Consider the following 20,384-nt stretch of genomic DNA (forward strand, 5'->3'; position numbering starts at 1 on the left):
GTGCTGGGACCGACCTGCCCAGGGGAACTTGGGTCCTGGGAGGCAGCATGGGAGGTGCTGGCCATGGTGGCAGCTGCTGCTGGCAGTGCCCAGGTGCTTCTGCAGGGCTGGGGACAAGGGAGGGCTGGGTCCTACGGGGCTTGGGGCTGTCTTTGGGGTGGAACTCTATCATCTGGGGGTGAGTGCTGACTGTGGCTCCCCCACAATGTGGGGGCCACTCTTCCCTTTGCCTGTCCCCAGTGCCAGGAGCCTCCTGTCCCCGTGAGGTGGGGCCTGACGGTTCTGCAAGGGGCCACATCCTGTGTGGGGGCATGGGGACCCCCACGACCAGGATGAGGCTTCCCCAAGGGTGCAGAGCAGTGGGGCAGAACCCAGGTGCCTAACCTTGTGTCCCCAGGGTGAACACTGTGTGTCCCTTGCCAGCACCCAAACACCACTTGCAGCAGGTGACATCTGAAATGATTTATTAGGACCAGGCACAGGGCGGATGCTTCCACCCCACGGCCACAACCTGAGTGTGGGTTCACAGTGAAGGCGGTGCAGCACTCCAGAACCAGCAGCGTGCCTCAGTTTCCCTGCCCGGCTCTGCTGGCTAAGTCCCCGCGTGGGGATGGGGCTCAGGGTGAGGATGGGGGCTCTCCCTTGCTGCCATAGAGCTTGCGGAGGCTGGAGTCCATCAGGAAATCCACGGTCCTGCGGTGGGATGGCAGGGTCCCCCAGTGTCACCACAAGGCCCCCTCGGGCATTACTAATCTGGCCACAGGGGAGGTTCAGCTGTCCCTGGTGCCACCAGGGCGCTGTCCCTGCCATCAGCGGGGCCTCACCCCACTAATCCCCAGCAGCCCCCCAGCGAGCTCAGGGGACTGGCGCTGAGCCCCCCAGGGACCTGGGGACCACACGAGGCTGTCCTGGTTTGTCCCCAAGGCACACCGTCCCCATGCCTCACCTGTCGATGGGCGTGATGATGACGGGGATGGCAGCCAGCCCCAGGGCGGTGGTGGCCCACTTTCGGACGGGCAGAGGCCAGCGGGTGAGGGAGCCCAGCAGGGCCAGGGAGGCGGCGCACAGGCGGTTGATGGTGAAGCCGGGGATGGCCACGGAGGCCAGGCTCTGCCACACGAAGGTGTCTGCCACCGCCACCCCCACCCGCGTCGCCTTGCTGGGGTCGTGCACGTGGGCCTGGGGGGGGGAGAGCGGGGCGTCGGACGGGGGGAGCACAAGGGGACGAGGTGGGGGCAGCCGGGGGGGGCACTCACCGCCGCCGCTTTCCTGCCCTTGTCGATGGCATCGGCGGTCACGTAGGCTGTGGCCACCCCGTAGCTGGCCCACACGGCCGCCACCGGGACGAGGGGGCGGAAGGACTCGCCCACCTCGTTGGCGTAACCTGGGGGGACACCGGGGGGGTGAATGGGACAGCGACTCCCATGTGTCCCCCCCCCACCCCCCGTTCCCTCTCCCCACAGGGACCGGACCCTGCCCGGGTCACCTTGCTCCCACCGCCGGGGCACCCAGCGCGGGGACGCCGAGGGACGAGGGGGGGGCAGCGGGCAGGATCCGGCCCCGCCGCTGCCGCCGGGGGGGGCCCGTGCGCTGCGGCACGGAGCGGGTGAGGGCGGACCGGGGGGGGGCCGGAGCCGCAGAGCCCTGAAGGGCGACGGGAGCCGGTGCCCGGTGTCGGTGCCCAGTGCCGGTGTCCGGTATCGGGACCCGGTGTCAGTGCCGGTACCGAGTGCCCGTGCCCGGTGTTGGTGCCGGTACCCGGTGTCGGTGTCCGGTACCGGGACCCGGTGTCAGTGCCGGTACCGAGTGCCCGTGCCCGGTGTTGGTGCCGGTACCCGGTGTCGGTGTCCGGTACCGGGACCCGGTGTCAGTGCCGGTACCGAGTGCCCGTGCCCGGTGCCGGTGCTCACCCAGGTAGCGGACCCACGTGTCCCGGTAAAGGTCGGGCTCCGCCGCCCCCATGGCGCGCTCCCGCCGCCGCGCGCTCCAGGCCCCGCCCCCAGCCCCGCCCCCTCCCGACGCGTCACTGCGCCCCGCCCCCTGCCCTCAGGCCCCGCCCACTCGGCCCGGCTACAAGATGGCGGCAGGGAAGGCAGGGCCGGGCTGCACGTGACCATCGGCGGTCACGTGGGGATGCGAGGCGGGGCAGGGCAGGAGGGGCGATAGGGGAGGGGGCAGATAGGGGAGGGGGCACTGGGGCCAGTGATGGGGCTGAGAGGGGGAAATAGGGTCCGGGGACACGGCCCAGACCGGTGATGGGGCTGAGGAGGGGAACAGGGGCTGGTGACGGGGCAGGGGGCACAGCCGGGAGCGGTGATGGGGCTGAGCAGGGCCTCGCCATAGGGCCAGCAGGGCCTGGTCATGGGGCCGAGGGACAAAAACCAGCCGAGACCCCTCTGTGTCCATCCCTTTACTGCCCCCACCCCACCAGCCCCCGCTACCCCGGGGGCCACGTAAGGCACAGAGGGGCCGGCGGCCCCGCGCGCAGCCCCCGCAGCCCTGAGCCGCGGGGCCCCGGCCCCCTTCCTCCGTCCTCCCCGGGGCGGGGGCCGCGCCGCCGGCGTCAAGGGCTGTGGTTGAGGGTCCCCTCGCCCGGCTTGTCGCCGCCGAGCTGCTGGATCTGCTGGCCCGAGGCGGCGTCGGGCAGCAGCACCTCCACGCTGTAGCTCACCTTCTTGGCGTGGATGTAGCTGTAGGTGTTGTCGAAGCGCAGGACGTCTGCGGGACGGGGCGAGGAGGGGCGTCAGGGCGCTGGGGACGGGGTCCCCGGGCAGGGGACAGGGGACACTCACAGATGCCGGGCGTGGAGCAGGTGAGGGAGCCGTCCTCGGGCACCATGTGCGCGTTGTAGCGCTGGGTGGGGAGCACCTCGGTCATGTCGCCCGCCCGCTGCCGCTCCCCAACCTTTGTCTTCAGGTACACCCCGAAGCCCACGTCAGCCCCCTCCGACTTGAACTGCCACCTGCCAGAGAGACGCCATGGCGGGGGGTGGGGGGGTCACAGCCACCCGCCTCGGCTCCGTCTGTCCTCGTTCCCCTCGCGGCGGGGACCTCCCTCACCTGAGGACACAGCCAGGGACGAGGATCTCATACTCCACCTGGTGGGACGAGCCCCGGTTGACCACCACCGTGTGCTCGTAGGGCTGCGTCAGCTGGTCCCGCACGTAGTACTGCGGGGGCACATCCCCCCCGTAGTTGATCTGGAAGGGGACGGTTATGGGCATGGGATGCCACCATCCTGAGTCCTCACGGTGGGGAGGCTCCTCCTACCTTGCTGGGGCACTTGGGGTCCCCATCGGGGTCTGTCAGCGTGCCCCCGTACTCCACTGGGATCTGTGCGGGGTCGATGTACTTCTGCAGGACCTCCTTCCAGTCAGCTGGGGGACAGCGGGGTGCTCAGGGGGGGCTGAGACCCACACGGGGACCCCCAGCCCGGCCAAGGTGCCTCTGCCAGAGCCGGGGACCCCCTGAGGCTGCAGGGACAGGGTGAGGGCTACCCCAGCCCCACTCACATCCCAGCACCACGACCTTCTTGCGGGTGTCCTCGCTCAGGAAGTGCTTGACCAGGTTGTAGGCCACCGGGAAGATCTTGGGAGCTGGGGAGCAGAGCCGGCCGTCACGGCGGCCGCACGGCATCGTGCCCGGCCGCACACCCGGCGCTGGACTCACCCTTCACGATGAACAGGCGCTTCAGGGACTCGGGGTAATTCTCCTCAAACATGGACAGGAGCTGCGGGATGGGGAGAGCTGCACGCCCGCGTCCTCCTGCCCCAAACAACCCATGGGGCAGCCCCACCTGCTTGGGCTTTGCAGCTGGGGGCACAGGAGGGGACCCCCTGCTCTTCCATCCACCCTCAGGACCTCGAGTCACGCCTGGCTCCTCGGACACCCCCACAGCCCAGGGACACCAGGGACAAGGTTCTGGCCTCAGTGGCCAGCGCACCCTGCGGCCCCTGAGCCCCCCAGGACGGGAGCAGCCCCTCACCTCGCCGTATGCTTCCACCGCCGGCTTCCAGAGGTGCTTCAAGCCCAAGCCCTCGCAGTCATAGACCATCAGCACCATCTCAATCTTCTTGCCCAGCTGGGACGGGGGACAGAGAGGCCAGGCGGGAGGATGAGCTCAGGGACAGGGAAGCAGCGGCCGCTGCCAAGTCCCTGCTCCCATCTGTCCCTCATCACTGCCACCCGCCGTCCTGGGGACAAGCTGGTGGCAGAGACAGGCCCGAGCTGGTCCCTGCATCCCCACCAGGCTGGCCCCGTCCATCCAGAGCCTCCTCTGAAGCATTGGTGCGGGTGCTGGGACAGGGACACAGGCTGGGGGGGACACACGGACAGAACATGGATTTAAGGGGCTGACAGGGACACGGGTTGGTGGGGATGGATGGGACGTGGACCTATGAGGCTGGCGGGTACCTGGGCTTGTGACAGCAGAGATAGGCAAGGTATGGTCTTGCGGGGTTGGTGGGGATGTGGATGGGAGGGACAGCGGGGATGGCGAGGACATGGGCTGGTGGGGCCGGCAGGGATGGACGGGACAGAGGCTGGTGGGGACAGGAGCACGGCCAGGCGGGCACCCACCTTCTGGCTCTGCCTCTCACACTCGTGCCGCAGCAGCTCGCAGTCGCGGAACTTGTTCTTGAGCAGGTCCTGCTTGGAGGCGGAGAAGAGCAGCCCCTTGGCGTCCAGCGGCCCAATGATCTCGTACCAGATGGGGCTGCCCTCCCGGTCGTAGCCACACATGCCCCCCGACATGTACTTCCTGATCACCTGCAGGAGCACCTCACGTTGAGGACACCCCCCTCGGGCTGGGGACACCCCTCCCAGGCTGGGGACACCCACCTCGGGCGCTTCCCAAGCAACGATGTTGTCAGCATCCATGCGCTTGCGGACCTCCACGTGCTGCGAAGGCGATGCAGGGGTGAGGGCACGTGGGGTCCCCCCACCGCCTCCACGGGGACACCCCAACCCCTCGGCGGGGCTCTCCCCAGCGCCGGGGCCCCCTCACCTTGCGGAGCATCGCCTCCGACTTGGGCAGGTCGAAGCAGCGTGCTGCAAGAGAGCGGAGAGGCTCAGCCCCGCCATGGGGCGCAGTGGGGACGTCCCCACCGAACCCGTTGCCCTCACTGCTCTCTGCCCCGGTGCTGGCTTGATAAAGTCCAGGAGCAGCCTGCACGTGTCGGCATCCCCAGCTCGGTGCCACCCCGTGGGATGTCCCAGCCCCTCGGTGCCCTCCCCGGGCTTACCTCGGAGCCATTTCAGGAGGAAATAGTCGTCCTGAGAGGGCAGGGAGGGGAGCACGTCCTTGAGGTTCTCCCGGAACTGTGGGAAAAAGAAGGGGCACAGTCAGCAGGGCTGGGGACGTGGCCCCGTCCCTCCCTCACCCCCCAGGTTCGAAGTTTGTCCCAAGGGCAGCCGGCAGGACCGGCCATTCTCTGTTCCTCTCCCTGGCAGGGGACCATCCCCAGGCCAGGTGCCAAGCACAGGGTGTCTCCAAACCGGTCCCGTTGCGCAAGGGCACCAGCGACCTGCCCCCAACCCCCAGCACTAAGCATCCCCCCTCTGCCATCAGCGAGATTTTGGGATGGAGCCAGACACCGGGCGCTCATCGCACACCACCGGTGGCACCACCGAGGTTGGCAGGGACCTGGGGGCACCGCAGAGGCCTGGGGAACACGGTGCCAGTCGCCTGGCCGGGGCACGACACAAATCCCCTGGCCTGCGCCGTACCAGTCCGTAACAAGGCTGACCGGATTATCCCCGCCTGAATTTAGGTGTAATTAAACCTCGGATTAACTCCTTCACGCGGAGAAAAACAACGCGGCCGCAGGCGGGAGGGGACAGGTTTCGCAGCTCGTTGCATCAGGGCCGCGCTGCGCGGGCATCGCGCACCCTCCCGCCCCGAAATCCCGGCCGGGCATCGACGTGGCCGTACCCCACCGGGGTCATTGCCCGCGGGCCAGGACGGAGTTCGGTTGGGTTTGACGGCACGCGATAAGATAAAGCCTCCAACGTTGCCCTCTCAACAGATCAAACCCCACAGAGGCCGATAAAGGTGGGACGAGGCAAAGCCGCTCTTGGCAGCGACCTCGCTGTCCCCGGGGGGGGGGGGTGACGGCCACCATCTCGGCCAGCCGTCCTCCACCCGTGGCGTGGGCCCGGTGGGCGAGACGTGCCCGGGGGGGGACCGGGGGACCGAGCTCCCCGCTCGGCACACCTCCCCGCCGGGACGGGGAGCGCTGGCTGGGCTCCATCCTCCGGGCCGGGAGCGGGCAGCGAGCGGAGCCCCGGGGATGCTCCGTGTGCCGGGAGAGGCGAGGGCCCGGCTTTGGGCCTCGCGGGGTGGCGGGCACCGGTGGCGGCGGACACCCGGTGGCGGCGGGCACCCGGTGGCGGCGGGCACCCGGTGGCGGCGGTGGGTGCCCGGTGCCGGTGAGCCCCGGGGCGCGGCCCGAGCGGGGCCCGGTCCCGCAGCATCCCCCCCGCCGCCCCGGGGCCGGGCTCACCTGGGCCAGCGCCTCCGCCTGCCGCGGGCTCAGGTCCCCGACGCGGCCGCTCATGGTGCCGGCCCGGCGCGGCGGGGACGGCGCCGCCTCTTAAGGGCGGCCGGCAGCGCCCGCAGGTTGCGGCGGCTCCGCCCCGCGCCGCCCCCGGCCCGGCCCGGCCCGGCCCGGCCCGGCTCGGCTCAGCTCTGCTCGGCCCCGAAGCCCTTGGACTCTGCCCGCCCCCGGTGGCCGCACGGTCAGAGCCCGGAGCGGGGACGGGGACGGGGATGGGGCCGGGCGGGGAGGCGGGGACAGGGAGTGAGGGACGGGGATGGAGGGAGGATGGACGGAAGGGATTGGGGTCAGGGCACCGCGGAGAGGGGACGGGGACGGGGACGGGGACGAAGATGGGGACGGGGAGAGGAGTTAGGGCAGGGGACGGAGATGGGGACGGGGACAGCATGGGACGAGGGGCGGAGATGGGGTACGGATGGGATATGGGGCAAGGGACGGATGGGGACAGGGGTTAGAGGTAGGGCCAGAGTTAGGGGCAGGGACAGCATGGGAGATAGGACAGGGGACAGAGATGGAGTACAGATGGGAGATGGGGCAAGGGAAGGAAACGGGACAGAGGTAGAACAGGGGACAGAAACGGGGCAGGGGCAGGAGCTGGGGTCAGGGCCAAGGCTCAGGCACAGGGGCAGGAGGACACAGATAAGGGATCGGGGTCAGGGCACCGGGGAGAGGGGACAGGGACAAGGGACAGGGCAGAGGCACTGGGAGCACAGGGGCTGGGCAAGCGGCTGGAGGCAAGAGGGGTGCTCATGTGTCCCACGGGGCTGCGCACCCAGGGGTGTCCCACAGAGCCACCCTTGTCCCATGGGCTAAGGGTTGCTGCAATCCCCACAGATCTGCCCCAATCCGCACCTGCCACCTCCAGCATGGCCCCGCAGACTTGCCCCAGCTTGTCCCCTGCACCAGCACTGTCCCCAGCATCACGGTCCCGCTGTGATGCAAACCCCGCTCTGATCCTTGCCGCAAATCCCCCAGGCACACGTGGCAGGCACACGTGGCCATGGCGGGGCTGGGGACGGTGGCATCAGCAGGGCCACCCATGGGTGCACGGGGTGCTACGCCCGTGTAGCACACACATGTGCCCAGATGTGTGTACATGACGACAAAGGGGGGGGGGGGGGGCATGGATAGGGGACCTCATGTGTGTTCATGGGACACAGGGGGTGGCCCTGTTTCCCCATGAGTCCCCTTGCCTTTGTCCCTGTCCCCGTCCCCATGCTTGGTGCTGTCCTGGTGCCAGCGATGGGGCACTTGGTCATGGTGCCAGGTCCCTGCCCTAGTGCCGGTCACTGTGCAGGTGCCCAGACACATCCCTGTCCCGGTACCTGTCCTGCCCCCATCCCAGTCCCTGTCCCACTGGGGGTACCAGTGCCTTTCCCTGTCCTGGTGCCACCTCCATCCCATCCCCATGGGCAGGCAGGGAGCGGGGTGAGAACCGGGCTGATCGGCCGGGCTCGGGGGCTGGAGGTCAGCGACATGGAGTCCAGTAGGAGGCCATCAACGAGCAGAATGCTCCAGGGTCAGTGCTGGCTCCAGTTCCGTTTAACAGCTTCGTTAAAGGTCTGGATGATGGGGAGAGTGCACCCTCAATAAATTTGGGGATGACACAAAACCTGGGGAGTGGCTGAGTCGCCAGAGGGCCACCACCCAGAGGGACCCAGCCAGGCTGGAGAAATGGGCTGGTAGGAACCTCGTGGGGTTCACCGAGGAGCAGAGCAGAGTGCTGCACCTGAGGAGGAACAAGCCCAGCACCGGGACAGGCTGGGGGCACGCGCCTGGAAAGGACCCAGGAGTCCTGCCGCACACCAACTTGACCGTGAGCCTGCAACTAGGCCTGGCCGCACAGCAGGCAAACGCTGTCCTGGGTCGCATTGGGCACGGTGTTGCCGGCAGCTCCAGAGAGGTGATCCTCTGCTCTGCTCAGCTCTGGGGAGGCCACAGCTGGAGTGCTGGGACCGATGCTGGGCTCCCCAGTCCGAGACAGACCTGGGCACACTGGAGTGAGTCCGGTGGAAGGCCACCAAGATGCGGGAGGGACTGGAGCAGCTCTGCTGTGAGGAGAGGCTGAGGGAGCTGGAGAAGAGGAGGCTCAGGAGGAGGCTGTCAATGTCTGTAAGCACCTGCAGGGAGGCTGCAGAGGGGACAGAGCCAGGCTCTCTTCAGTGGTGCCAGAGCCCTGCACAGCTTGCTCCCTCCTGGGAGATCTTCGAAAGCTGCCTGGACGTGGGCCCCCTGCTCGGGGGGGCCCTGCTGCAGCAGGGCGGGACCGGCTGGGCCCGGAGGTGCCTCCAGCCTCAGCCACGCTGTGATCCGGTGTGAGCCCCGGTGTGAGCCCCGGTGTGAGCCCCTGCGATCGCCGTGTGATCCCCTCCCCGCGCTCCTCCGCCCCGCGAGGGGCGCTGTGCGGGTCCCGGGGCAGCCATGGCGGCGCTGAGGGCCGCGCTGCTGGCGCCGCTGCTGGCGCTGAGCCGGGCCGGGCCGGGGCCGGCGCCCGCCGCCCGCGTCGAGGTGGCGCTGGCGGGGCCGGGGGCCGGGAACGGGGCCGGGGCCGGGGCCGGGGAGGCTGCGGGGCCCGGCGGCTCCTACACGCTGCGCGGGGCCCTGCTGGGCGGCCGGGGCGAGCCGCGGGAGGAGGTGATCGGCGGGCGGCTGGTGCTGGTGAGCGGGGCCGGGGGGGAGCTCGGGGGGGGGGGTACGGGGGGCACCGAGTGGGAGGCGCCGGGAGGTGTGGGGGGACCGGGGGGTGCAGGGTGCTGGGGGGGCTGCAGGCTGGGGCAGGCAGCGAGGGGGCGGCTGTGGGGCAGGGGGGTGCAGGCAGGGATGTGGAGGCAGCAGGGATTGGGGCCCCTCTGCCCGCTCCCCCCTGCGCCTCCCCGGGGCTGTCCCGGTGCCCCGGGTGCTTCAGGGGTGCCGCGAGCCCCGGGCGCCTGCCCCTGAAGCCGCCGCGTCCCCAGGTGGGAGATGAAGAGCCCGAACTCGGCGCTGAAGACAGCTGGATCGGCGTGGTGCCCGTGGGCGAGGAGCCGGCCGAAGGTCCCCGAGGCGCCAAGGAGGAGTCCTTCACTGCCGCCGTGGTCAGCAAGGTGAGCGTGCCCGGCTGCAGCAGCCCACGGGGCACCTGCTGGGGTCCCCGGCAGGGACTCGGGCAGTGCCAGCTCCCTGTGCCCTCTGTCTCCGCAGATGAAGCGAGCCCTGGTGCTTGGGGCATCAGCCCTGCTCATCCTGGCGCTGAACCAGAACGCCATCCGAGAGGTAGGAGAGTCCCGGCAGCCCTGCCAGTGCCCCGGATGCTCTCCTGCGCCGCTCACGGCTGTTGCTTTTCTGTCCGGTGCAGCTGGATGTCTCCCAGCTCCTCGCCAAGCCCATCATCGTGATCCAGTCCTCGGACAACGTCACCAGGCTGCTGGGAGCACTGCTGCGGTGAGAGCTCTCCTGAAGCTGTCGGATTTGTGCAACGGCTGCTGAAGGGCAGCAGGACACGGCCAGCACTTGTGTGCAGCACCAGGAGGGATGGGACAGAAGGGGCCCGGGGGGGGGGGGGCGGTGTCTGGCATGCTCAGCCTGGCACAGGAGCTGGGGCTTCTGCTGTGCTTTTGCAGAGGGGGAAACTGAGGCACGGGGCTGAGGCACATGGGTGGTTGTGCAGAGGGCTGGGCAGAGAACCTTGCCATCACCTCCCCTGCACATCCCTCCATTCCCACACACGTGGCTTGGAGGAGGCTTCTCTCCTCCCCAGGTGTGGCCCCGTGCCCTGCAGGAAAGGGGCTCCCAGGATCCAGCTCCCAGGGGGTTGGATCCTGCTGCACCCACAGAGCTGATGCTCTTCTTGCCTCTTGCTCATAGGGGTCTCAGAGCTACAGCCAAGATCACATACCAGGCAGTGCTGCTGGAGAACCTGGTACGTAGGTACCTCTTCCTCCTCTTCTTCCTCTGTTTAGGTACAAGGGCAGGAGCACAGCTGTGCCCAGCCAACATTTGTTGGCCAATGGAGCGATTTAGTGGCCAGCTCCACTAGGGGTGGTGAAACTGCTGGTGCCTCGGTGTCCCCAGGACTGGCTCTGTGGGAGCAGGGAACCTGGCAGCCACCTGTGGTTCCTCATTCCCTCTCTGCATGCAACACCACAGGTGGAAATCACTCAGCATTGCAGTCCTGCCTCCTGCGCCATGCTGCGCGCTGGCACGGGCTGGTGGCAACGCGGTGTCCTTCTTCGCAGGGGGTGACGCTCACCCTATGGTCCACCTGCGGCCTCTCCCGAGGGGGCCTCTACGGGGAGTGGCAGGGTGTCATCTGCACCGGGGAGAACAGCTCGCAGGTCCAGGTACGTGAGCAGCACCCACGGGTGCCCCCACGCTCGCTCCCCACGGCCGGGGAAGGACGGCCGTGCCTGGCGTCACCGCAGCCAGGCTGGGAGGGAAGCGGGGGCCTCCCGCTCGCCCCCCTGAGTGCCTTGCGGTGCTGTTCCTGCAGAAGTACCTCCAGCAGCTCTGGAACACCATCCTGCTCATTGCTCTGCTCCTCTGCACGGGGGTGATCGTGCAGGCGCAGCGGCAGTCACGGCAAGACCTGTCGGAGCGGGATGCCGAGGTGGGACCTCCCCCTTCCCTGCTCTTTGCACCCGAGCGGTGTGGCCGGGGCCTCACGTTGTGCTCTGCCTCCCCAGCTGGACCTGAAGCAGCACATTCGGCGGCGGCTGTCGGCCCTGAAGACGCGGCGGTACCATCCCGGCAAGGCGCTGCAGAGCCGGGCCTGCGAGATAGATAGCTGCGCCGTGTGCCTGGACCAGTTCTGCAAGAGCCAGGTCGGGACTGGTGGGGCCGGTCACACGGACGGTTTGGTGCTAATGCCGCCCCTTTGCTCTGTTCCTTGGGGCTGAGCCTCCCCTCGCTTGCCAGGGCTGGGATGTCCCCACCAGGGGGACGAGTGGTGGAGGATTGTCCCCCTCTCTGGGGCAGCCTGTGACAGGGGGAGGTTGCTGTGCCCCTCAGGGCTCACGTCTCCCACCTGCTTCCCTCCCCGCAGTGGCTGCGGGTGCTGCCGTGTGCCCACGAGTTTCACCGGGACTGCGTGGACCCCTGGCTCCTCCTGCAGCAGACCTGCCCCCTCTGCAAGCACAACATCCTGGGTGAGCGCAGCTCCGGGGCCGGGGGGCCCTGGGGCGCCCAGCACGTCCTGCTCCCCGGTTCACCCTCCAGGGGCCACGTTCGTACCGGGGCGAGGGCTGTCCTCTGCCCCTCGTCCCCCCTGTGACGCCTCTCCATCCTTCTCCCTGCCAGGGAACTGCTGTGGAGAGAGCTAGCCAGCCCGGCGGACGTGCCCCGGGGACGGACTCGTGGCTGCTCCGGGAAGAACGGGGGAGAGGGGCCGGGGCAGGCGCTGGGCGAGCTGTGCTCGGTGCTGGCACGGGCTCAGCGTGGCCGTGCCCTTCGCAGCACCCTGGCAGCACGGGGCAGTGCCTGGCCCTTAGGAGAGTGAAGGATTTGGGGGCTCTCCCTGCCTGGCGTGAGTAGAGGGGTGGGGGGCACGGCTGGGCATAGCCCAGATGGCCACTGTGGGGGGCTGGGGGAACGGGCACCGGGGAAGGCACCCGGGGGTGTAAATGGGGAGGGGACATCGGGGGAGGTCTGCAGGCCCTGAAGGGGAGGGCGCAGGCCCAGCTGCTCCCTCTCCCTGCTCGTAGTCATTTTTCTAAGTCTCTTTTTTTATTTCCCCCTGGCCATGGCAGGGCACGGCTGGGAGCAGGCCTGCACCTGGGACGCGTTGGGTGACAGCTCCGCCACAGCCAAGGGACAGGGACGGAGGTGGCAGGGCTGCGCGGGGACCTGCCGCTCGTGGCAGGGGGGCGGGAGGGGGGAAACGCCTTATTTATACTAACTTATTAGAAAGGACGGCACGAGTTAGCTGCAGAGACTGAACACGGGGTGTGCTGCGGGGTCCGGGGACTCGCCGTGAGCCCCACGTGGCTCCAGCTCCTCCTGGCAGCCGCAGCACTGCCCACGTCCGTCCCTATTAAACACAGCTAGGAGAGGCTGCGGGGCTGCTGTGTCTTGTGTTGCGCGGTCCCTGGCCCCTCCGACCGCTCGTCGCCGCCGCGGGAGCGCTCTCCCAGGCTGCGGCTGTGCTGGCGAGCTAAGCACGGCTCCGACTCCCCTTGTCCCGAGGCCAGCTCTGCCTGTAAGTCCTCTTCAGAGCCGCCTGGCTGCCTCCCAGCCGCCTCTTGGGAGCGGTTCCTGGCCCGAGCTGAGCCGAGCCGTGCCCAGGCGTGGCGCAGGTGACTGCGAGTTAGCCGGGATCAGAGCTGTGCCAGGGATTGCAGCAGCGGCTTGGCCGTGGGCGACCGAGTTCCAGCACCCAGGAATGTCGCCGGCCCTGCTCGGCTGATTGTTCGGAGCCAGGTCTGCACGCCAGGGATCATTTCCCCTGCCAGGCCTCCTCGCCTGGGTGCTGGTCGGTCCCCTGGCTGCCAGCGGTGCTTGTACCAGACCCACCCCGGTCCCCAAAGCCACCGCTACAGAGGGGCTCTTCCCAGGGCCCCTGTGCTGCAGGAGATGAACGCGGGATGTGCCAGCCCAGCCCACAGGGCCCCGCTGCCTCCTGCTTTATCAAAAGCCGCAGCGTTGCCCAACGGAGAGGGACAACAGGGGAAACCACACAAACAGGTTCGTTGCGGCAGCCATCCTGCCGAAAACAAGGTGAAGCAACAGCCGGCAGCCAGCTGTTAGCCTCGGTGCCGCCTCCCAGCTGCCACGGGACCGCTCCCCAGGCTCCCTACACCGCCGCATGACGCTGCCCCTCGGGCTCGGAGCGATGGGGAGGCAGACCAGGCTTCCCAAGGGAACGTGCCTTCGTGTTTGCAACAGGTAACGAGGTCCTACAGGGAAGGGTGAGCAGCTGCGCGCTGCTCGTTAACGCTTCAGTTCTGCCTGATTCCCCCGCGCATCTATTTGCGGTGGGCGCTGGTGCGGTGCGAGGAGAAGGGGCGCGCTCCTCCGGCAGCGCTGCCGCTCCCTCGGGGCTCGGGAGCCAGCAGCAGGCCCCGGGCTGGCAGCAAGAGGCAGGGTCCGGCCTCGCCTGTGGGTTCTGCCGAGAGCGGCTTTGGCCGCCGGCTGCCAGGAGGTCGCTGCCGGGCCCTGCTCGTGGCTCCGCCGCGTGCCCCTGCACCGTCCCCGCTGCCTTGGCTGCTTGGAGGCCTGCAGAGGGGAGAAGCAGAAGAGGTTGGAGGGGAGGAAGAAGTGGGAAGCTCCCCAGCACCGTCCTCCGGGCTCCTACTCACCCTGCGGCCTCCCCGCCACGCTGGCTGCTGAGCTGAGTCCACAGCTGGGGCTGTGGGACAAGCTGGAGGAGAGAAGGGGGGTGAAACCTCCTGCGTTCGGCTCCGCGGTCGGGTATCTTGGCCTCTGCCCTGCGTGGGTGCCACGGCCAGCTCAGTGGTGGTGACGCGGTGGCACAACAGCCACGGCGGGGCTGATGTAAGGGAGCTGGAAACCAAAGCAGGGGGCCTCGGCAACGCAGCTTTCCCCTGCTGGCACCAGTTAACCACCAGACTGACCTCCGGGGACACGCAGAGCCCAGGCTCTGGCCCTTCCAGGGTGGGCACACCCCAAAAGCAGGAGCTGGGGGGGGGGGGTGTCTCCAGCTCAGCCCTGTGCAGGCTGGGGAAGCAGCTGCAGAGCTGCAGGGAGCACCGCGGCCTTCCGCTACCGGGAGCCTTTTCTGCTTTACCCCCTGCAAGGGTACAGCGAGGGATCCGGTCCCCGTAGGGCACAGGGCAGGGTCTGCAGGGTGGTCCTGGGGCACGCGGTGCCCCACCAGCACGTGCGCCCCTCTCCTGCCGGCTCCCAGCCCCGACTTGGACGCAGCCTCACCTGCAGCACGCCCTGCCGAGCAGCCGCCTTCACCTTGGCCAGCGCGGCCCTGAGCCGCGCGTTCTCCTGCTCCAGCACGCCGATCCTGACGTCGTTGGCCTGCAGCTGCTTCTCCATGTCCTCGGTGATGTTCCCGGTGCCTGCAAACAAAACGCGGCCCCTTGCAGCGAGGGCCCGAGCTCAGCACGCCGCCTGCAGCCCGCTCCGAGGTGCTGGCAGCGGAGCCCGTCCCAACAGCTCAGGACCACTCGCTCTCTCCTCCCACTCGAGCGGGGTGGTGTCCGCTAGAAATGAGCCTTCCCGAACCTGGGAGCACCAGCACAACTCCGGAGGTGGTGGCTGGGTCCCAGACCTGCCGGCTGAATCGGCAAGGACAAACAGAGCCATGTCCGAGCCCATGCCCCGACCCTGCTTCTGTCCCTGAGGTGGGACAAACGGCACCCACCTAGGGAATGGGGTTAAGATGGCAGCAGCTTAGCACAGCCCAGGGACTGAGCCCTTCCTGACTGCAGCTGGCTCGTGTCAGGAGGAGAAACTGGTACAGGAATGATGCCGATGCACCCAGGGCCGATAGGATCCCTGCGAGCTCCAGGAGACCCTGGAGGTGCAAGCCCGCTGCAGCAGAAGCAGGCGTTGCTGCCTGCCGCCCTCCCCCTTACTCTCAAACTGCGTCTCAACGGGGACGTGGAGCTCGGGGAAGAACACCAGGAGCTTTTCCCGCTCCTTCAGCTCCTGTGCCTGCTTCTCCAGCCTGGAAACGTTCTCACGCAGCTCGGAGATGGACTGCTCCAGGCTCAGCTTCTCCTGCTGCAGCGTGTCCAGCAGCTCCTGGGGGGCAGAGCAAGGGCAGGGGATGAGTTTCGTGAGCACCCTCTCAGGAGGGTTGCCAGCTGCTCCCCCTGCCGCCTGCTGGGTACCTGCTGCTCCCGGAGCTGGTGCCCGCTCTGCTCCCGCTGCTCCCGGCTCTCCTCCAGCTGCTCCGCCAGCCGGGCCCTGTCCTCCTCGGCCTCCCCCAGGCTGGCTTGCAGCTCCTCGCGCTCCTGGTCCAGGCTGTCCAGCTGCTGCAGCAGGGCGCTCTGCTTGGCCTGCAGGGACTGCACAGGGAGGCGAGCCTGCAGGGGCTGCGGCTGCAGCGGCTCTCTGCTGCCCTGGCGCCAGCACTGGAGCCACGGGGAAGCGCCACCGCGGCGATGAGGGGAGGTGGCTGCAGCTGAGCAGCAGCGGGGCCGCAGAGCAGCTCCGGAGAGCAGCAGCCGTACCTCTTTGTGCCTCAGCATGCTCTCCACCTTGGCCTTCTCCTTCTCCAGCTGGGTGGTGACCGCGCTCAGCTCCTGGCCCAGGCTCTCCCTCTGGCCGGTGAGCAGCCGCACCTCTTCCTCCAGCTCCAGCACCCGGCTCCTGGCCACCATCGTGGTCCTCAGGTCCTCCAGCAAGCTCTTCTTGGTCGCCTCTGGGGGGGCAACAGCACCATGGACCCCAGCTGGGCAGGAGGGGGAGCTGCTCCCAGCCCGGGCGGTGCCTTTAGGGGCCCTACAGCTTCTGCAGGTGCCGGCGAGGCCTGGTGACAGAGCTGTGCTCTTGGTGTCCCAGGGAACCCCCGAACCTCAGCCAGCACCTGGGCGCTGGATGCTGTTTGGGCACTGCAGCGCAGGAGGCTACGTCCTCCCGTTCCCACCAGGCCTACACCCAGCTGGTTCTGGGGGAGCTGGGAGTTACACGGGTGTAAAACACGCGGTGAGATCAGAGCCAGACTCGGGGAGAGAGGTGGCAGCTGGGTGAGCCCCAGGGGTCCTTACCCAGCTCCTGCAGAGCAGCCTGCTTGGCAGCCAGCGCTTCCTTTAAGACGCAGATTTGTTCTTCCAGCAGAGCAGCTCCTAAATCGGTGCAGAAGACCATTAAACGTTAAACAGCTCCTCAAAGAAACTAAAAGAAGGTGGCAGCAAACCACAGCACCAAGGCACTTTTCACCCAGTAGTTGCATCGGGCTGTGCTTCAGCAGCGAGGAGGCAGTGAGAGGCCGGGGACAACCGGCTCCCACCGCCGGGGTTTGTCTCACGGTGGAGAGCAGCCACCGGCACGTGAGATGCTGCAGAGACGGGGCACAGAGAGTGGGAAGTGAGATGATGGGAAGGGGAAAGCAGCAGAAGAAGCCGGGAGAGGATGAGGGCATCAGGACAGGCAGCAATGCCAGTGCACCAGCCCTCACCTGCTCCGGGGGAGCCCCAGGAGCTGCTGGCACAGATAAAAGTGGGATTTCCATGGCCAGGTTAAGTCTGCAGAGCTCCTACCCTTGTGTCAGCCATGGAAGGGACCTGAAAGCTCAGCAGCTAAAAGCTCAGCACTGGTGACATTTGAGCCGCCCAAAACTAGTGGCAAAAGCTTCATTCACGGTGCTGGGACTGAGATTTGACCGTGGACTGCCTGCTTCTGCAAATACCCACGGGCCTGCGGGGCACAGCACTGTACCTCTCCGTAGGTCGTCCTTGTCCCGCTCCAGCCTGGCAACAGCCTCCAAATACTCCTTGTTCTTTACTTCCAGGCTCTGCTCAGCCTCCTTCCTCCGCTGCACTTGGGTCTCCTTCTCCGCCTGAAGCAGCCGGGCGAAGTCCTCAACCTGCTTCTGCAGCTCGTCCCTCTGCTTCTTCGACTCCGCCAGCTCAGATTTCAGAGGGTCGACCAGCTCCAGCAGCGCGCGGAGGTGTTTGCTGATGCGCGAGAGGTCCTTGCTTTGCTCCGCGGCCCAGGATTTCACGTCGGTTGCAGAGAGCGTCCTTCTCCCCGTGGTCTCCACCACCACCTCCTGGAACCTGCTGAGAGCCGAGGGGATGTTGTGGCTCTGGCAGATGCTGGTGATGGCTTCGCCCACCTGGCGCAGGCTGGCCTGGGCGCTGGCACAGGCGTCGCAGGGTGCTGGGGACGGCGCCGCTGCCCGCATGGGGATGCTGCGGCCGCTCTCGGCGGTGCTGCCCGAGGCGTTGCTGGCAGCCTGCCGCAGGCACAGGGAGCTGCACTGGGCAGCACCTGGGGACGTGCTCGGCTCCGAAATGGCTGGCAAGCAGGGCTGGAAGCGCTCCTCCGTTTTCCCAGCCTCGGGGGTGGATTGCAGCATGGGGATATCCCTCCTGCAAGCCTTTTTCTGGCGGAGAGAGCACAGAACAAAACGTGGAGCCCAGATCAAACCACGCTGGCTGCAAACAGTCCGGGAGAGACAAACCCAGAGGGACGAAGGACGGGGACAGGGCAGGCAAGAAGCCGTGAGGGCAGCGAGCCCTTCTCTTGGGAGAAGAGGCGCTCCCAGAGCTTGCTGGAGGACAGAGCCACCAAGTGCTTGGGGTTCCCTGCTGCGCTCTGTTACAACCAAAGCAAATGGCTAAAAGCCAAATGATCCTCACGCACAGCACGGGCTGCCCCCGGCACTCCCCTGACACCAAGGGACTGAATTTCTCAAGCTCCCAGGTAGCTTTCTGGCCACTGCTCGTGTAGTGGAGCTGTGGCTTCACAACAGAAAGCCTCTGCAGCAAAATGTGCTCCCTGGCTTCCATTTCTGTTATTTCCCCTTCTTCCACACCCCGCTGCCCTGTCCCCTGCTTACGCCAGGTGAACACTCTGCCTTTGCTCTGAGACTATGCCACGAGAGGAATCATTTGGAAAACAAAATGCAGGGCAAAGTATTTTTGCCGAAATTCAGTTCACCGATTGGAGCCAGCACAAGGGGCAGCACGCCGGCAGGAGGAGAGTGTTTGTCCAAAAAATAAGGGCAGTCGGGCTCGCCCATGCCAAAATCCTGGTGGAAGCCTGGAGGAGGACGGGAGCAGCAGCACGGCTGGGAGCAGTGGTTAGAGGAGAGGAGGCAGGCAGGGAGGGGACAGCGTGGGACAGACGTGTCCCATTCGACACCTGGGTCAGCACCGGGGGGGGTCACGAGCAGGGAGCACATCTGGCACGGCCACCACACATATCACAGTGTCCCAGAGAAGGACCACGACCCCAGCCCCGTGCCACGTGCGTGCCTGGGGGGATCTTCCAAATTGTGGGGGCGCTGAGGCCATTGCTGTGAGCCCTGCACTCGGCTCAAGGTGCCCGCACGCCCCCGTATGTCCCACCTCGGTCAGGAGCTGCTGGTAGAAGGCCCCCAGTCGCAGCATGCTGTGCCAGTACCTCCTCACCGTCAGCCCCGCGGACATGCAGGGTCCCACTGCCTGCGCCGGGGGCACGGCTCGCTCGCTGAGCAGGTTTTCTGCGTAGCCCGTGAAGCTCTGGAGCAGCAGCAGCAGCCTTCATGGAAATGAAACGTCTCTCAGAACAATAGAATATTTGTAACAGGGAACGTGCCCGCAGCACTTAGCAGAGCGGTGAGCCTGAAGCGCTGCTGCAGCGACAAAAGATTTGTCTTCCTTCCCCGTCCCCCGGACCAAGTCTGGCAAAGGAGGCTGGATAGCAGCGCTCGCGTGACCCCCTCCTCGGGGCTGATGACTCCCTGGAGCAAGGTTTGGTGGGGTTAAATCCTCCTGCACTGCCAGGGTGCTTGCAGTTCCAAGGGGCTGCATGTAGGCTCTCCCTAAAGTTTTGGGGCACTCACTGCCAGTATCAAACCCGAATTGTTAGGGCCAAATACCCAGAGACAGCTCTGTGGGCACGGGTCGTCTTTAAAACTGAGTCCTATCTATTTCACCCCGATTGCAAAAGGCACTTTTGCCTCCCAGACTCATAGCATGGCTGTGTCTGAGGCTCTCTAAGGTTTGGGGGGTAATTATACAAGCCTGCCCCGGTGCCCTTGGCTCCCGGCTCCCCCTCCCCTGTGGGGCAGCAGCAGCACAGACGGCGTTTGTGCTGGTGCCTCTGAGCTCTGCACAAGTTTTAAGACTTGGCGTGGACGGGCTGAGCTCGAGCACGAATCCCGCAGCAGAGACGTGCGAAGAGAAGGGGTCCAAAGGAGCCGCTTTCGGAGGGATGCTTCGTGCCGGCCGTGCCCTCTCACCTGTCTATCACCAGCTCCAGCAGCACCACATGGGCGTGCTGGCTGAATTCGGGGTCACCTTCGGTGTAGCCGTACCGCTCCAGCAGCGCCGCCAGGTCCAGCTCGCAGGACACTTTATCGGGGAACTTCCAGGAGGGGAAGCGCGTGGGGCCGGCCCGGGAGGCGACGTCGGCGATGGCTCCCTGCAGGTCCCGCAGGTCGGCCCGCAGGCTCGCCATGCAGCCGGGGTGGCCCAGGAGGTGCGCCATGCCGCACGGACGGACGGACGGACGGACGGACTGAGGCTGATGTGGGTGGCACTGGGGACGGGTGATGGGTGGGTGGTGGGTGCCGGGGGGCTGGAGGTGTCAGGGGGCGGGGGTGTCAGGGGATGGGGGTCCTAGGGGGTGGGTGTCAGGGAGTGGGGGTGTCAGGGGGTAGTGGGGTGCCGGGGGGGGGGTTGTCGGGGGTGGGTGCCAGGGGGTGGTGGGGTGTCAGGGGATGGGGGTGCTAGGGGGTGGTTGTCAGGGGTTGGGGGGGCCCAGGGGGTGGATGTCAGGGGGTGGAGGTGTCAGGGGGTGGCGGGGTGTCAAGGGGGTGGGTGTCAGGGGATGGAGGTGTCGGGGGGGGGGGGTAGGGGTGTCGGGGGGGGTTCAGGGGGTGGCGGGGTGTCAAGGGGGTGGATGCCAGGGGAGTGGGGTGCCAGGGGATGGGGGTCCCAGGGGGTGGGTGTCAGGGAGTGGGGGTGTCAGAGGGTGGGGGTGTCAGAGGAGATCCCGGGGGAGGGGGAGGGGGGGGTCCCAGCCCCACGTCCCCACAACTGGAGGCTTCAAGGGGGAAGGCGTGCGGGGGCGCCTCGCTTGGCCCCGGGGGGGTCGGGGGCACCGCGGGGCGCTGCGGGCGCTGAGGGCCGGGGGGCGCCCGGCGAGCGGGGCCCTGCGGGGGCCGGGCCCGGGCCGCGGCTTCGCGCCGCGCCCGCTGCCATGGCAACGCCCCCCCCCCGCCTCC

At 67.5% G+C, this 20,384-nt stretch overlaps 4 protein-coding genes across 7 annotated transcripts; 1 reads left to right on the plus strand and 3 right to left on the minus strand.

Annotated features, from left to right (window-relative positions):
• Positions 1–447: 447 nt before the first annotated feature.
• On the minus strand, positions 448–2,028 carry MTFP1 (mitochondrial fission process 1). Its single transcript, XM_040577093.1, has 4 exons — positions 1,911–2,028; positions 1,257–1,384; positions 947–1,179; positions 448–693 (listed from the first exon to the last, which is right to left on the minus strand). Exons 1-4 carry the CDS (start codon positions 1,960–1,962, stop codon positions 618–620), a joined length of 489 nt encoding a protein of 162 aa, XP_040433027.1. The 5' UTR covers positions 1,963–2,028; the 3' UTR covers positions 448–617.
• A 370-nt stretch (positions 2,029–2,398) lies between these two features.
• SEC14L2 (SEC14 like lipid binding 2) lies at positions 2,399–6,654 on the minus strand. Its single transcript, XM_040577088.1, has 12 exons — positions 6,503–6,654; positions 5,243–5,318; positions 5,005–5,048; positions 4,839–4,898; positions 4,578–4,766; positions 3,985–4,080; positions 3,669–3,729; positions 3,512–3,595; positions 3,270–3,376; positions 3,060–3,199; positions 2,793–2,962; positions 2,399–2,718 (listed from the first exon to the last, which is right to left on the minus strand). Exons 1-12 carry the CDS (start codon positions 6,554–6,556, stop codon positions 2,564–2,566), a joined length of 1,236 nt encoding a protein of 411 aa, XP_040433022.1. The 5' UTR covers positions 6,557–6,654; the 3' UTR covers positions 2,399–2,563.
• Positions 6,655–8,962: 2,308 nt separating this feature from the next.
• RNF215 (ring finger protein 215) lies at positions 8,963–12,582 on the plus strand. Its single transcript, XM_040577090.1, has 10 exons — positions 8,963–9,214; positions 9,511–9,639; positions 9,737–9,808; positions 9,891–9,976; positions 10,400–10,454; positions 10,771–10,875; positions 11,025–11,141; positions 11,218–11,355; positions 11,577–11,679; positions 11,831–12,582. The coding sequence occupies exons 1-10, from the start codon at positions 8,978–8,980 to the stop codon at positions 11,851–11,853; spliced, it is 1,065 nt and encodes a 354-aa protein (XP_040433024.1). The 5' UTR covers positions 8,963–8,977; the 3' UTR covers positions 11,854–12,582.
• An 802-nt stretch (positions 12,583–13,384) lies between these two features.
• Positions 13,385–19,728, minus strand: CCDC157 (coiled-coil domain containing 157). Of its 4 annotated transcripts, none has more exons than XM_040577085.1 (10): positions 19,398–19,728; positions 18,523–18,694; positions 16,886–17,555; positions 16,216–16,293; positions 15,679–15,869; positions 15,337–15,513; positions 15,079–15,247; positions 14,420–14,559; positions 13,828–13,889; positions 13,385–13,744 (listed from the first exon to the last, which is right to left on the minus strand). In XM_040577085.1, exons 1-10 carry the CDS (start codon positions 19,643–19,645, stop codon positions 13,495–13,497), a joined length of 2,157 nt encoding a protein of 718 aa, XP_040433019.1. In that variant the 5' UTR covers positions 19,646–19,728; the 3' UTR covers positions 13,385–13,494. The 4 variants fall into 4 exon arrangements, with proteins under 4 accessions (XP_040433019.1, XP_040433018.1, XP_040433020.1 ...); XM_040577084.1 differs by having other exon boundaries at positions 13,828–13,956; XM_040577086.1 differs by lacking the exon at positions 13,828–13,889.
• Between the last annotated feature and the right edge of the window lie 656 nt (positions 19,729–20,384).

The sequence above is a fragment of the Cygnus olor genome, chromosome 17 (assembly GCF_009769625.2).
Source record: "Cygnus olor isolate bCygOlo1 chromosome 17, bCygOlo1.pri.v2, whole genome shotgun sequence".
NCBI classification, from domain to species: domain Eukaryota; kingdom Metazoa; phylum Chordata; class Aves; order Anseriformes; family Anatidae; genus Cygnus; species Cygnus olor.

Bases quoted from the DNA above. Each gene is read 5' to 3' on its own strand.
- SEC14L2 (XM_040577088.1), bottom strand. From the start codon at position 6,556: ATGAGCGGCCGCGTCGGGGACCTGAGCCCGCGGCAGGCGGAGGCGCTG. The intron at 4,081-4,577 runs GTGGGTGCCCGC...CCCCCGTCCCAG, and splicing joins GTGAGAGGCAGAGCCAGAAG to CTGGGCAAGAAGATTGAGAT. The intron at 3,377-3,511 runs GTGAGTGGGGCT...GCTGTCCCCCAG, and splicing joins GAAGGTCGTGGTGCTGGGAT to CTGACTGGAAGGAGGTCCTG.
- RNF215 (XM_040577090.1), top strand. From the start codon at position 8,978: ATGGCGGCGCTGAGGGCCGCGCTGCTGGCGCCGCTGCTGGCGCTGAGC. The intron at 11,142-11,217 runs GTGGGACCTCCC...CTGCCTCCCCAG, and splicing joins TGTCGGAGCGGGATGCCGAG to CTGGACCTGAAGCAGCACAT. The intron at 11,356-11,576 runs GTCGGGACTGGT...CCCTCCCCGCAG, and splicing joins ACCAGTTCTGCAAGAGCCAG to TGGCTGCGGGTGCTGCCGTG.
- CCDC157 (XM_040577084.1), bottom strand. From the start codon at position 19,645: ATGGCGCACCTCCTGGGCCACCCCGGCTGCATGGCGAGCCTGCGGGCC. The intron at 18,695-19,397 runs GTGAGAGGGCAC...ATTTCCATGAAG, and splicing joins CTGGAGCTGGTGATAGACAG to GCTGCTGCTGCTGCTCCAGA. The intron at 16,294-16,885 runs GTACAGTGCTGT...GCACCGATTTAG, and splicing joins CAAGGACGACCTACGGAGAG to GAGCTGCTCTGCTGGAAGAA.
- MTFP1 (XM_040577093.1), bottom strand. From the start codon at position 1,962: ATGGGGGCGGCGGAGCCCGACCTTTACCGGGACACGTGGGTCCGCTAC. The intron at 1,180-1,256 runs GTGAGTGCCCCC...TCCCCCCCCCAG, and splicing joins AGGGCAGGAAAGCGGCGGCG to GCCCACGTGCACGACCCCAG. The intron at 694-946 runs GTGAGGCATGGG...ATCCCACCGCAG, and splicing joins ATCATCACGCCCATCGACAG to GACCGTGGATTTCCTGATGG.